This window comes from Anarhichas minor, unplaced genomic scaffold (genome assembly GCF_050575085.1).
Source record: "Anarhichas minor isolate MPS153535 unplaced genomic scaffold, ASM5057508v1 ptg000025l, whole genome shotgun sequence".
Classification (NCBI taxonomy): Eukaryota; Metazoa; Chordata; class Actinopteri; order Perciformes; family Anarhichadidae; genus Anarhichas; species Anarhichas minor.
Window position 1 is genome coordinate 482,147 of NW_027466471.1, and position 13,413 is coordinate 495,559.

Below are 13,413 nucleotides of genomic sequence, written 5' to 3' on the forward strand. Positions count from 1 at the left end.
AGCTCAATGCAGCGTTTAAGCAGCATCAGCTCATCGTTGGGGTTTATGCCCCAAGATGCAACAATGATAGAAACTCAGATACACAACACAAGAATAGACCAAGAGGAACAGGCTGATGAGAACTTCATGGAATGCATACATGGAACAAAACAAACAAGCGTGAAAGCATGGTCACAATAATTATAATCAAAGAACTTTGTATGATGATGTTGTACATTTGTGTATCAAGCGACTGTTTCAGGCGAAATCTGGAGGCCAAAATAGAAGTTAAACCAATGCTGATGTGCTCTTTTAAAATCATAAAAAAACACACAAGGTGCATAGAAAGGAAAAACGCAAGTTGCTCATTGAAAACAATTTTCTGTTTGATCAGGAAAGAAAGTGAATAGTGCTTTAAACAAGATGCTTGTGAGCGGACTGACATAATCCACCAGACATTAGCGTGTGGTAGCTAGCCACATAGTTATGTCTGACATCTGCATTTGCATTTTGGAAGCATGACTGAAGAAAGGACCCTCATTCACATGTTGGTAATATCTCACCTACGGGGACTCATATTGCCTCCGATCCCTTTGTTCGTACATTAACATCCACAAGATATTAAACTCAAGATTTGTCTCGGGGAGCCTCGCCAACTCAATAATATATGATATCAGGAATTAAATGTTCCTCACGGCAACAACGATCCTCTGGAAATACGAGACGTTAAACTTTGTGAGTTTGATAGTTTTCCTCAAGTGTTGTTGTTGGATGAGGGCCAGTGAAGCGGTCCGTGAACAGGAGGACTCCTCAGGACAGCGCTGTGGCTAGCACCGTCTGCCATGTGAAATACACGCATGTCCCACGCTCTGTAGAAGAGGATGTGTGGGGGTTTGGATCTGTGTAAATCAGACGGGAATTATCTGACCTCATGACACAGATTCTGCTAATATACGGTGCCGTTCTGCTGCTTCGGTCAATTTGCCTGTAGTTTAGGAGAGAACATGTGATTTACAGTGACGGCACTGAAGTGTGTGAGAGAGATTGGAGCTGTGAGAGCCAGAGAGAGAACGGGAAGTGAGCGTTGATAAGTGTAATTAAAATGTGTGAATATTTCTAACTCCTTGACAGAGCTGTGGGATTAGCAGGACGTTTGTTAAGCCCTTTTTAGATGTGACGTGTTCCCTCCTGAATGTTTGCCTCGTTCACTGAAGCGTAGCAGCTTAAGATAATGGGGCTTGAGGTTTTTTTCATTTTTTGACAGTGGATTTCGATGTGAACATGTGGACAGTAAACCTACTAAAGCTCTAACTGGTATAAACCCTGACCCTCTGAAGTCATATTATTATTGTATATGGTTTTCACTACATCATCTTTACAGTATTATTGACACGTCTGTGTCTGATTCCTCAGCTTCAGTGAGGATGGTATGGAGGTTATGGAGCGGTTGATATATCTGTTTCGCAAGTTCCACCAGTTGAAGATCAGTAATGAGGAGTATGCCTGCATGAAAGCCATCAACTTCCTCAACCAAGGTAACAACTCCAGCACTGCTGTTCCTGAGCTCAAGCCTCTCTTAGCCCTCTCATATTCCCCTCACGTCTCTGTACTTTCATCTGTATCTCTGCAGATATCCGAGGACTGTCCAACACCTCCCAGCTGGAGCAGCTCAACAAGCGCTACTGGTATGTGTGTCAGGACTACACCGAGTACAAGTACCCGCACCAGCCCAAACGCTTCCCCGAAATCATGATGTGTCTCCCGGAGATCCGCTGCATCGCAGGTAAGACCTGGAAGTTCTGTATCATAGTTCATGGTGTAATGATGCTGCTAACTTAATGTATTCTTGTTTGAATACTAAGAATGCTACGGTTCAACAAGGATTCATCTAATCTAGGATGAGCTCCAATCATAGTTTAGCAAAACTGGGTTAAAAATGAGTAAATCCTGATTCTACATGAAGCAGAGCTCTGTTACACAATTAAACTAATCTCTGTTCATTAAATCAAAATGAAAGCTCAATATGGAGATTCTTGCTTACCCAAATTAAATAAATGTACCTATAAGTAGGCTATAGAAGAGGGGGCTGATCCATGTGTCTTTAAAAAAATAAAAACAATGGAGCAATATGGCTAAATAATACAATAATAATATAAAATAAACAGCACAGTGAGGAAACCACCTTTTCACAGTCTGTTGGTCCAATCGTCCTGTTTTCAACTGATCTCAGGAGAGAAGCTCAGCAGCAGCAGCACTAAACTCAGTTTTATGAGTTTCTCCTTGAACTCCCTTCAAGGAACGTCATTATTTAGCTCATTTTAAAAGTTCAACCTCCTCAAGTGTAAGTTTAGAGTAACAACTAAACTAAAGTTTAAAGAGATTTAAATGCATCTTTTAAAAGCTCGGTTCAACAGGATTTAATCTGCTTTAGAACATAAATCCTTGTTGGTGAAACCCAGCCATGATGTTATTATAACTGTCATATACATACAGGTACATGAATTAAATTGGATTGCATTTTACCCATCCTAAGTCTTGTATTTCTCGTGGCTTTTGTCCAGTGTTACATCGCTAAATAATGGGGCTATATGGCTCCATCGGTCAGCCAATAACCAATGAAAAAACCTACTGCAGCTTGTGTTCATAACTTGTGTCCATTAATTAATGAGACCGTTTAATTAGCTGCTGTTTGCTGTTAATGCCAGCGCTAGTGTCTAGTGTACTGCCCGGTGTCTTCCTGGGTTCTTTCTTCACACTCACCGCTCTGAGTTTGCTGCTAGGAGGACACACTCACTTCATTTCAATTCCTCAAATTCCTTTTTTTGGGGGTTTGTTGTTAAGTTACTGTCTATGAAACTCAACACTTCCATGTTTCCCACTGACAAGCTAAGCTAACCCTGAGCCCAAGATAAGCTAAGCCTAACTTGTTTGCAGGGAAGCTGGTGAACGTCCCTCTGGAGCAGCTCCCCCTCTTGTTCAAAGCAGTCTTGCACTCCTGCAAATCCAGCCTGACCAGCTACAGGACCGGCCCGTCGCCATGCGTGACCACCTCCTCCGGAAACTAGACCCTGGCCCCGAGTCGAGGGACCGGTCTCCCCTCTTGTGAATGTGACAAGCAGCTAGTTTGTTTTTTGTAACTTTTTTCTTTATATATTTATTACACGACAGAGCTGAATGTATGCTGATTTACACTGTGCACATGCTTCTGTACAAAACAAATGCTCGTAGATGCATTGGTCTTTGGAGTTTACAAGTGTGTATCCAGTTTGCTCAATGTGTCAGTGTTGCTATTGTTAGAGCTAGACTTTAAAAGAGTTTATTTTATTCAGACGTGGGCGGATAGACACATGTGACGAGTGTTTTGAGACTACCTCAGGAAAATGTTGTTGCTATTTTCAGGTACCTTTTCTTTCTGTTAAATGAAGAGCTGCCCAGTATAAAACCAGATCCCCGTGGACGCTTTGGCACCTCAATCACAGACTGAATGTTCAAAGGAGCTGCAGAAATCAAACATTTAAAAACAGTGTTTTGTTGCACTAAAAATGCAACGTGATTAGCAAACTTTAGCTACTTTATCGGCGTGGACTCTCAGACATCCTGCTAATGGGAGGCGGTCTTGTCAATTTAACATTCCATGGGTTAGGGTGACAGTTGTTGGATTTGTGGGATCTTTATTAAAAAAAGGAGCTTACGGGTATTTTTTACAATCATAGACTGGGGATGTAAGGCTTTATTGCAGGGGAAGGGAGGATAGCTAGGTTTGGTGTTTAGTTTTAGTGTTTTTCTTTTTTTGACCAAAGTGTTATGCAATGCTTTATTCAAACACCCAGTGATGGGTCGGGGGCTGATAGCTGCCCCCAAAAAAGTTTCTTATTAATGAAGGATCAGGATAAGAAATGAATCAATCTGTGTCCGAGGGGAGAACCCTCTGCTGGACAGACAAGTACGTTGCTGGAGTTCATTGTAAATGCTGCTGAACATGCACACAGCCTTGTGCGCACGTATATGCATAGAGCAGATGTGATGATTGATATTCCCTCGGCTTCTTGTCAGATGGCTTGTTTGTTTGGGCTCTGCCGCCTTCAGTGCCAGGACCCTTGATGCAGTGTTGGCCTACTCTCAGCACGCCATCACCTAACTTTAAGGACCACCGTACGGTCCGCTTCATTTAAGATGAGGCATGAAATCTGGCTTTTTTCAATTTATTTAGAACTAACCAAGAACTAGAGAAAGACATTGCCTTGTGCGAGAGATTTTAATGGGTCAAAAAGATGTATAGAAGTGGAACTGACCACAACCAGATTCAAGTCTGAACAGGAGCCAAATCAACCCGAGTCGACTAACGGTGCTCGACACTCTGTTTGCTGCCTCCGGTTCAGTGGAAGCTGCTGTAGAGCGCTAGCTTCTGTTAGCGTATCCAGCTTCAAAGCGGTCAGAACCAATTGGCCCTTTCAAACGTTTCATTGGCCAGTTCATGCCAGTATTAGAGGAGTTTACACTGTTTTCAGGTCTTGTCAGGTCCAATCAAAACTTTGCACAGACCCGAGACCAGTAGCAGTTTGAGTGTGACCTGTTCCAGGTCCAAAGGACTCTTGAAAGTGTGGACTTGAGACTTGGTTCAGGTCTAGTCCTCTGGCTTAACTCACCAAACAATTATTTCTTTTCTGAACTCGCTAATGTTCAGGAAGTTTGCGGATTATTACTTTTGGGGATGGATTCAGTGCGATTGATCCGGGCCATGCCTCAGTGAATCCAGGCTAGGTATAGAGAGTTTAGGTGACTTGCCTCCGGTTTGTGTCCCCTCTGTGACAGATATGCACATTGTTTAAAAGAAGCCATAGAAAATGGTCTTTATTTTTGAAGTATATGAGATGATCACTTCAAACCGCTTGAAGTGTCTTCTTGGATTCCTCGAGGCTTTTGCCGTTTCATGACGTACGAACAATTTGAAATGCAGAGAAAATGCAGTCCTCGCAACGACTCTCTTTTTTGCACACAACGGTGAGGTTCGGAGACCTTGACCTTTGACCTCGGCCACTGCCCACCCAGTGTGTTCCTCTCTCAGGTCCCTGCCGGCCTGAATCTAAACAGGGTAAAGTGAGTGTTATGTATTGCATTCAGGAGTTCCTCAGCGACCATGCTGATGTACTTGTGGTATTAGTAGACGTAGGTTCCAGGACATTGTAGGTCCTTTGTAGAAGTGTTTTTCTTTTTCTACTTTATTCCCCCCCCCCCTTCATTCGGTGAAAGTGGCTGTAGTTTGAAGAGGAGACGTGCAGGGTGGATTTTTTTTCTTGGCATGTGGTGACAGACGGAGCGAGAGGCTGTGGCGTCTCTCTGTCCTGTTCCTCCACCTCTGTGTGCAGCTCAACACCGGCCGTCCCGTGCAGTGTTCCTCTTTCACACGTTTCAGTTAGCCTCTTTTCAGCTTTTGATTTTTATACATTCTCATGTTCCTTTGTAGTTATGTGAATGTTTTCGGTTTTTGTTGTTATTCATGTATCCATTGTCTTTTTTTGGGGGGTGGAGTGAGTGAGGAGGACCCCTATCGTTCCTCTAAGCTTTGAATGAATTCTAGACTTTTTTTGGACTTGATTTTTAGTAACTCATTCCCTCGTCCACCGTATTTTATGGAAAGAAGTATTATTCGGGTGATGTCAGGCACGTTTTATATGGACAATACTGACAATTCAGAGCCTTTTATGTATTCTTTGAATCATTTTAAAATGCAAAAACGTGATGCTTTGGAGCCATTTCTGGTTCCAGAGCCAAATGAAATTTCTCATTTTCTTCCACCAGGATTCTGAGAGCAGCTAAGATGCATGTGGGGAGAACATTGTGTCTCCATCTCGTAGAGTATGCATCATTCATCACACAGGCTTCTGAGGTTTAAGGGAAAATTCAGCTAAATTACAAAGAACATACAATAGTTTCTCACTTATCAAGCAGTTGAGCTTTTGGTTTTATTTGTCCAGGTTTTAATATTCCTGCAACCCTTGTTTAGGGGTGGACCTCAAAATCTAAGCAGATAAAACCACGACTGTCGAACAGCCAGACAGGTAAGTGAGAAAATGTGTGTTTTTGACATCTTGTAGAACGCACCCTTAAAACCGCATAATCTCAGGGATATGTACTTTTATGCAACAGAAGTGTGAGTGATGTGATGTATCGTTAAAAGAAAAAGAAAAAACACCTAAAATCCTTTTCCACTGCGGAGGAACGGCTACAACGGAGTTTCATAGAAGAGTTTTCTCAAATAATGATCCGAGCAAAGGAGCATTTAGCACCAATGTTTAGCAATCCACCTATTTCTACAAGCTGTGTGGCGATACTCTGTAGCAGACGTAGAGGAGAGAGGTTCAGGGTGGCCAACAACAAAGTCACTCCAGGAATGCAGTGAACATCACAGACGGCTGAGATCTGACAGTGGAAGAGGATCTGAAGTTTTTCTTTTTCTTTTAATGTAGCAGCAAATGATGATCAATACGGGCCTCTGCTCATCAACATATACTACATCCTTACTGCCACTGCGACTTCCTGTCGAATTTTTTTTTCGTATTTCTTTTTGCAGACAAGGGATATGTTCTACATTTGCAATTTCTGTACTGAAACTACCTTTTTATTTGTCATCATGTTGCTTTCTTTCAATAGATGATTCTTTTGTCTTATTTATTGGTTTCATTGCACCGATGTTCTGTTATTTTGTGTCTCTTATTTCACTCGGTGACCTCAGATATATATACACTTTACATGTTTTTTTAAATGGAGTAAACGCGTTGCCTCATAATCCTCTCTACCTCAGACTCACCGGCTGTGAGCAGCTTGTATTTTCTGACATCTGGCGGTAAAGTATGTTACACACTGAACAACCTTCCAAGGATCCTCTACCTCTTTTTGTTTTGCTTCATTTCATGTTAAACTAGTCATCTTTTACTTCACTTCTGCCCTGTTATCATGAATCCAATACCAACTGAAAGAATGTCAATGACAGAGCACTGATTACATTCACACGATGCATTCTTGCTGCAGTTAACCAGTGCTTTATTTTCCTGTGTTGACCTTTTTGAAGTACGTCTTGTTGTCTTGTGACTGGCTGTTTGCCGTGTACACTATATTCACCACATCATAATACGACGCTGTTTTTATCCATCGTGCTCCCTGATTGTTGTTTATCGCTTGAAGGCAACAGAGGAACTCATCATATCGGACTCAGTCGATGCATCTCGTGATCGATTATCAACCAGAGAATGTAATTGTGGTCAAAGTGACATCTCCTTGTGTTTACATGCTTTTTACTCGTGTGACAGACTACTGCCGTGTTATCACTGGGGTTGGACTCGGATGGCATTTGAATAGAAGCTGCCAGCCTTACTTACTGATATGGAACGGCATGACACCCAACAACAGGGGACATCTTAAAACAGCTCTGTCTTTGAGCCAACTCCCCCGAGTCTTATTTGCATACTTGCAAAAACAAGAGCCAGGTTGTAAAAAAGCATCATTTTAAAAGTTTAGCAGGCCAGCTGCATTCTGGGAGGAACCATCATCCATCTCTCCAATAAAAGGCCAGTGCAGGCAAACCAACATGTGTGTCGAGCCCTGTAACACTGTTAGTACCCTGGAAGATGAGAACTGGAGCCCACAGTTATGGAAGGAGCTTGTAATGCAGAGCAGTTGCTGCTTATAATCAAACACTCTTACTATAACCGTGTGCTGCACATCCTGCCACAGCGGTCCTGTCTGTAGAGGCTTGAGCTTTACATTGGCTGATGCATTGATGGAACAAGATGAGAAAAGGTAAAAGAGTAGAAAAATCTTGACACATCTCAGGGAAGAAATAGATTTGCTCACTGCCGTCAGCCGTGAACAGACACTTGAAATGTTTCTCTTCAGAAGTCTCTTGTCTGCTCTGTTTTAACTACCTGTGAAGAATGTGATCATTGCGTGTTAAAAGCATGTTTAGAATGTGTTAGGACTTGAAACCAAATAAATGTGAACGTTATGCAAGTGTACACGCACCGTCCTCCATTTTTTACACTCAGAGATTTGGTGCTCATAGAAGCTCATAGAAGCTCATAGAAGCTTGACACCCTGCGCCTGGATAACCAGGCGCAGGGTGTCAAGCTTCAAGCTGAGTGGAGCGGACTTTAGACATGCTCGTCCCTGACCTGTTACTCAGGGCACTCCAATGAGGAAGATGCATTCAAGATCATTAAAATGGACACAAAAAGTGTTTCCGCCTGTTGGCCGGTGATGTGTTTCAAACCTGCCAAATGAACTCATTTACTCCGTCATGGCAACAAGAATAACAAGTTGCTGTTATTTCATCAAATGCAAACATTACACAAATACATATCACACATTTAATACAGGAAAAGGAATCTTGAGCGGTTTTCATTAAATAATCTGCAGTATTTCCTGATATGACAATAATGTATATTTAACCAGAACGTATCTGAATTTGATTTAAATTTACGAGATTTTTATCCTTTGAAATTCCTACTTCATGGGCCATCACGTCACTAAAGAAATATTCACATTATTAAAATGCATTCTATGCTGCATATATATCGTCAATAAATCCCATTAAAAGACCAAAACTAACAGTGAATGTGTGTTTCAAAGTCTGATGTATCTTCCTCCTCTGTGCCATAGAGCTCCACTGTTTCACTGAATGCATCAGAACTGGAGAAAGATGTGAAAGATATTATCACTCACATGAACGTAACATAACTAGAAATGGTAAACCGGCTGTAGTAAACCAGCTGTATTAAACAGCGGATTGAAAGTAAACAGGCATCAGATGGTTTTCATTCACAGTCCAGGCTCAAGGCTGGATTAAAGCTTCCTTTAAAGACGCGTAACAGATAAACGGGATTCACTTAATATCACTGTCTTTGCTTTCAGATTAGATTATTTATTCAAAGTGACTCTAATGATAACAATAGACATCTCTTGACCAACACAGTGACTGCACACATGCATGCTGGATGGATTGGTGACTCTTGCAACATACAAGACAAAAATACATGAAAAGGCTTCGGGGTTGTTGGAAGCATGGTCACATTAACCACATGCTGGGGGCGCCGATTAAAGGAATAGTTTGCCATTTGGGTAAAGACACGTATATTTGCGTTGTTGCCCAGAGTTGGAGAAGATTGATGGTGCTTTCATATTTGGAAGCAGAGACTTTCAGTGTTCAAGAAGTAACTGTGCCTGTGCTTTACCCTCAGTAGAACCACAGCATGTCATTTTTACACTGTGGTCGTATGAAACCAGATCTAATGTGTTAATTCAATTAGTGAACTTCAAGGCCTCTACAGACCGGGGGAGTGATAAACATCATGGAAATGTGAAATACTCTGCTGCGAATATTACGCATCAAAAGTGAACTGACAACATTTGCAGCACTTTTTTCCATAAAAGATTGAATAAAAGGTAGAAGAGATCGGTGCAGGTAGAGGACTAACGAGCAGATCCGACTGAAACAGAGAAGCTTCAGTCTGTCTGAGCTGAACTGTTGTACAGCCTGAGCTACTGTTTCCTTTTAGTGAGTGTGAGGAGTGGATCTGGTCTGCGCTGCCTTTGTCAAGGTTGGAAGGAGTAACAGTTTGCTGTTTTGGACTATGGAGCCTTCCTGCTGGTGTACATGTTGAATATGTCCGTTCCTCACAACGTGATTGGTTGATACCTTTATTTGTGCTTCGAAAACTCCCCAAAAAATAAGGATGACGATTTATCGCACACAAAACGCCTTTAATGCTAAATGAATGAACCCTGTAGCTTTATATTTAGTGAAGATATATAAGCGTGGCGTTGACCTCCTTATCTAACTCTCGGGAGGAAAGTGAATAAGCACATGTCCCACAGTGACGAACTATTCCTTTAACTCACTGTTCTGTGCAATGGGTTCAGTTTGCTGTTATCATTTGATTAAACACAATAGTCTAGAAATATTACAAAACTGAAATATAGCAAAAGTATTAAGACTCAGTTTTGTAGGAATTGCCTCACGCTATTCTGACTAGAGGCCGCTTCTATTATCTTTTTTTCCTATAAATTTGATGGCAAGCGATCGACTATCTTGGTTGAAAGGTGTATTTCTTCAACTTTAATGGAGCCAGCTGTTTCCTCCTGCTTTCACTTTTTGTGCTGTTCGAGGCTAAAATCACTCGACAGAGTACTGACGGCCCCACTTACAGACGCTGCACACACACACACACACACACACACTGTTATTGCAAATAAATTGGATTGTAAAGGTCAGACTTTCACAGCACCATTTCTTAATATAGAATATAGATAGATGAACTGAGATACACGTCTGAAATATTATTGTCAATGAGCCACTTTGACGCTCTATGCCAGCTGTTTAGTTATAAAGCTTTTGTTTCCCTGTGGTGTGTGAGGCTACAGGATATTAGGACTTTATAACTAATCACAAAACAGACTTTTTAATGTAGTAAATGAAGTTAAAAAGACTTATTAAATGTTCTATACAACATCCGTAGCAGCAAACAACTCTTTGCTATTTAAAGTTATAATGTGTACCTGAGCAGAGAATGAAGCCCCTCTCCCTCTGTGTGTTTTGTAATAGCCGGGTCGAGTCCCTCTCTTTGACATTGTAACCCCCCCCCCCCCCCCCTCCCTTTGTGTTCATCTTCCTCTGGCTAGCTAATCACTGCCGCTCTGCACTGCGCACTACCCGAGCAACATTTCCTCAAACAGTTCGTACAATTTCTTACAAATAAGAAATAATCTTATTATATAAATCTAATTTTTTCATGCGTTTTCCTACAAAAGCCAGCAAAATCTGTCAATCTCTGCTGGTTACAGGTATACAGTTCTTTCAAAATGAACTTCCGTCTTCACAGGAAAGGTTTAGGCAACAAACTCCTTTGGGACAAAGTATGAAAGTTAGTTAACACCGCTGACTCCTTGTTTCCCAGCGGTCTCCTGGCTGGAGGATCGCCGGTTGTTTGACCCATCCACCTCACCTCCAGACCACCCCGTGTGGGCTTTTGCAGTCTTCATACTTTCCTTGTTAATGATTACGTGTAAAACATACAAAATATTTTGGTTGAACAAACTGAGGCGGATTATTGTTGTGGGTATAGCTATGAATGCTGGAGGAGATCAGCCGGACCTGGCTGGGTGTTCATGGGAGAGCGGTGCTCATATGGCAGACCCTCCAGTCCTCCCCAGGTTAACACTGTCAGCACTGTTGCCATTTTTAGCACTGTTGCGCAGCTAGCCACTGCCATTTCACCTCAGCCACTTCCATGTTTTTTTGTTTTTTTACGTCAGGCAGCAAAGACGCAAAGTTCTTTCAATACAATGTCAATATCCGCCCTGTTCATTGCTAAAATTATACATCATATACATTATACATTAAGCCTAAACACCCAGTCACCCTCCCTGCACACCCTCACATACTGGTACAGACAGGTTATCTTGTCAGTGAGTGATGGTTGTCAGCGGGCTGCTGATTGCATCATGAGTGCGGAGCAGGCCAAAGGTCCAGGAGGCATCACTTCATTTCCTCAAGGCTGACAGAGGGGATTTTGACAGGCTGTCCTAACCCTTCCACCCCCCTAACGATCCTCGAATCAGATCAGAGCCAGTCAAGGCTACGGATCCCCCTGGGCACAACAACACCACTGAAGGGCGCGGTGTGCGGGTGGGGGCTTGGAGGATGGATTTCGTACATGATTATACAAAAGGGCAGGACCTGCAATGAGTATCAGTGTGAAGGGTGTTTATTTGCCTGATGTGTTGGTGTTTCTGGCCTCACCTTGGCACAAAGCATCAGACGCTGCCCTTCACGAATGCCAACCACCGCGATTGTGTTATCTGTACCTAAAGCCAAACATCCTCTTTCTCTTTGATAAAACACATACATGTCCCACACAGTGATAAGACCAGAGCTGGACCTCAAACTCACACTTGGACCCAGGACCACTGCATGCACTTCTGCCGCTCTATTTTCAACTGAAACTACCAGCAGCACACAAACGGCAACATTCCATACACATCACGCAAATAGCAATGCTAGTGTGCTCACAGTATCAAGAATATTCTAGTTTGCAGGCATTTTACTGATCCATATACAGATGACCTGCTGCCTCTTCTCCTTTGGAGCAACAGCAGTAACGTTAGCAGTGCTAAGTTGTGCGGGGCTAGCGGCTATATCATCCTTGCTGACACTCACAGGATCGATGTATCTTAACAACGAATCCCTCTGTCTTCAACCCTTCAATAGTCTCCTCTTTTTCAATTCAGATAATTGATATCATTTTGCTTATTCAGACATGCTGCAGTATTTCCTTACCCTCACATTGCATTAGTTTTGTTTTTTCTCGAAGACAATTGAACTTGGTGTCAGTATGCCGGGCTACCATTGGTTCGTGAGAGCTGGGGGCGGGAAGCAGGACAGGGAGGGACAGGTGGACATAACCAAGCGAGACTATCGATGCTCATGAATAGTTGGCCTACATTTCACCGCCCAATGGATGATCATCATGTAGTGAAATGTGAGTATTCAATAAGCTGATGTGTATAAGCTTCCAAACCAACCAGGAGAAGTCAGTCAACCTAATTTCGTTTCCAATTCAAAATATCTTTGTTTATAGGTTTACGTCTCAGTTTACCCATCACACCTGTTTTAGCCATGTTCTTATCATAACCCATAGAAATAATAGCCATAGATAAGACCCATAACCCAACTTAAATAAACCAGAACCATAGGGAACAAGAGACAAAGTAAAGAAACGTCTGTAGCCTAAATACGTAAGGACCACATCAGCATCCAGCAGACCCACGTTACATTTGAAGTGATGTTTACATGCTGTTTAATATACTGTGATTTGATTAGCTGCATAGAAATAAGGTATTCGATTACATAACCTGACGTTTTTCCTGTTGAATTAATGCAATGCTGTGCGCCACAATGAAACCAGAAAATATTAAATTCCTCCTTTTAGGTTGCTGATTCTTTCCTCAAAGTGGATTTGCAGAGCAGATCTGTTGCTGTAGAAGACGATAGAAATGTAATTTGAATTCAGTTGAACTTTAATAGTTGAGGTGGGAGGTTCATTCTTGACACAGGAATAGTTTGACAAAATAATCTCAATTCAAGGTCCACTTTTGAACATTTTTGCTGTATCATATTTGCTGTTTCCATTCGATTGTCCAGCGAATATTCAGCAAACTTTGCAAAATGCAAATTCGGTGAGAAGAAGGGGTTGTGAACCCGACACAAAACAAGTCACCTGGGCCATCGAGCTCATCTCTGAGAGAAACATGGAGAGCTTCAGGATATCTGGTTAAATCTTGTGATTTTGGTTACGCCTTATAATCACTGCACACTATGAAACATTAGTTAAGTATGAATAAACACTTAATTCATCATTTGTAAAGCATTGTTCCTACATT

The 13,413-nt window shown here is 42.0% G+C and overlaps 1 protein-coding gene across 1 annotated transcript in view; it reads left to right on the forward strand.

Moving 5' to 3' along the window:
- nr6a1a (nuclear receptor subfamily 6, group A, member 1a) overlaps positions 1–3,364 on the forward strand; it is a 78,904-nt gene extending 75,540 nt beyond the window's left edge. Inside the window, exons 8-10 of the mRNA XM_076099683.1 lie at positions 1,393–1,514; positions 1,610–1,762; positions 2,914–3,364. Coding sequence (XP_075955798.1) covers positions 1,393–1,514; positions 1,610–1,762; positions 2,914–3,044 — 406 coding nt within the window. The 3' untranslated portion in view covers positions 3,045–3,364. The remainder of the gene's footprint in view (positions 1–1,392; positions 1,515–1,609; positions 1,763–2,913) is intronic.
- Positions 3,365–13,413: the final 10,049 nt, after the last annotated feature.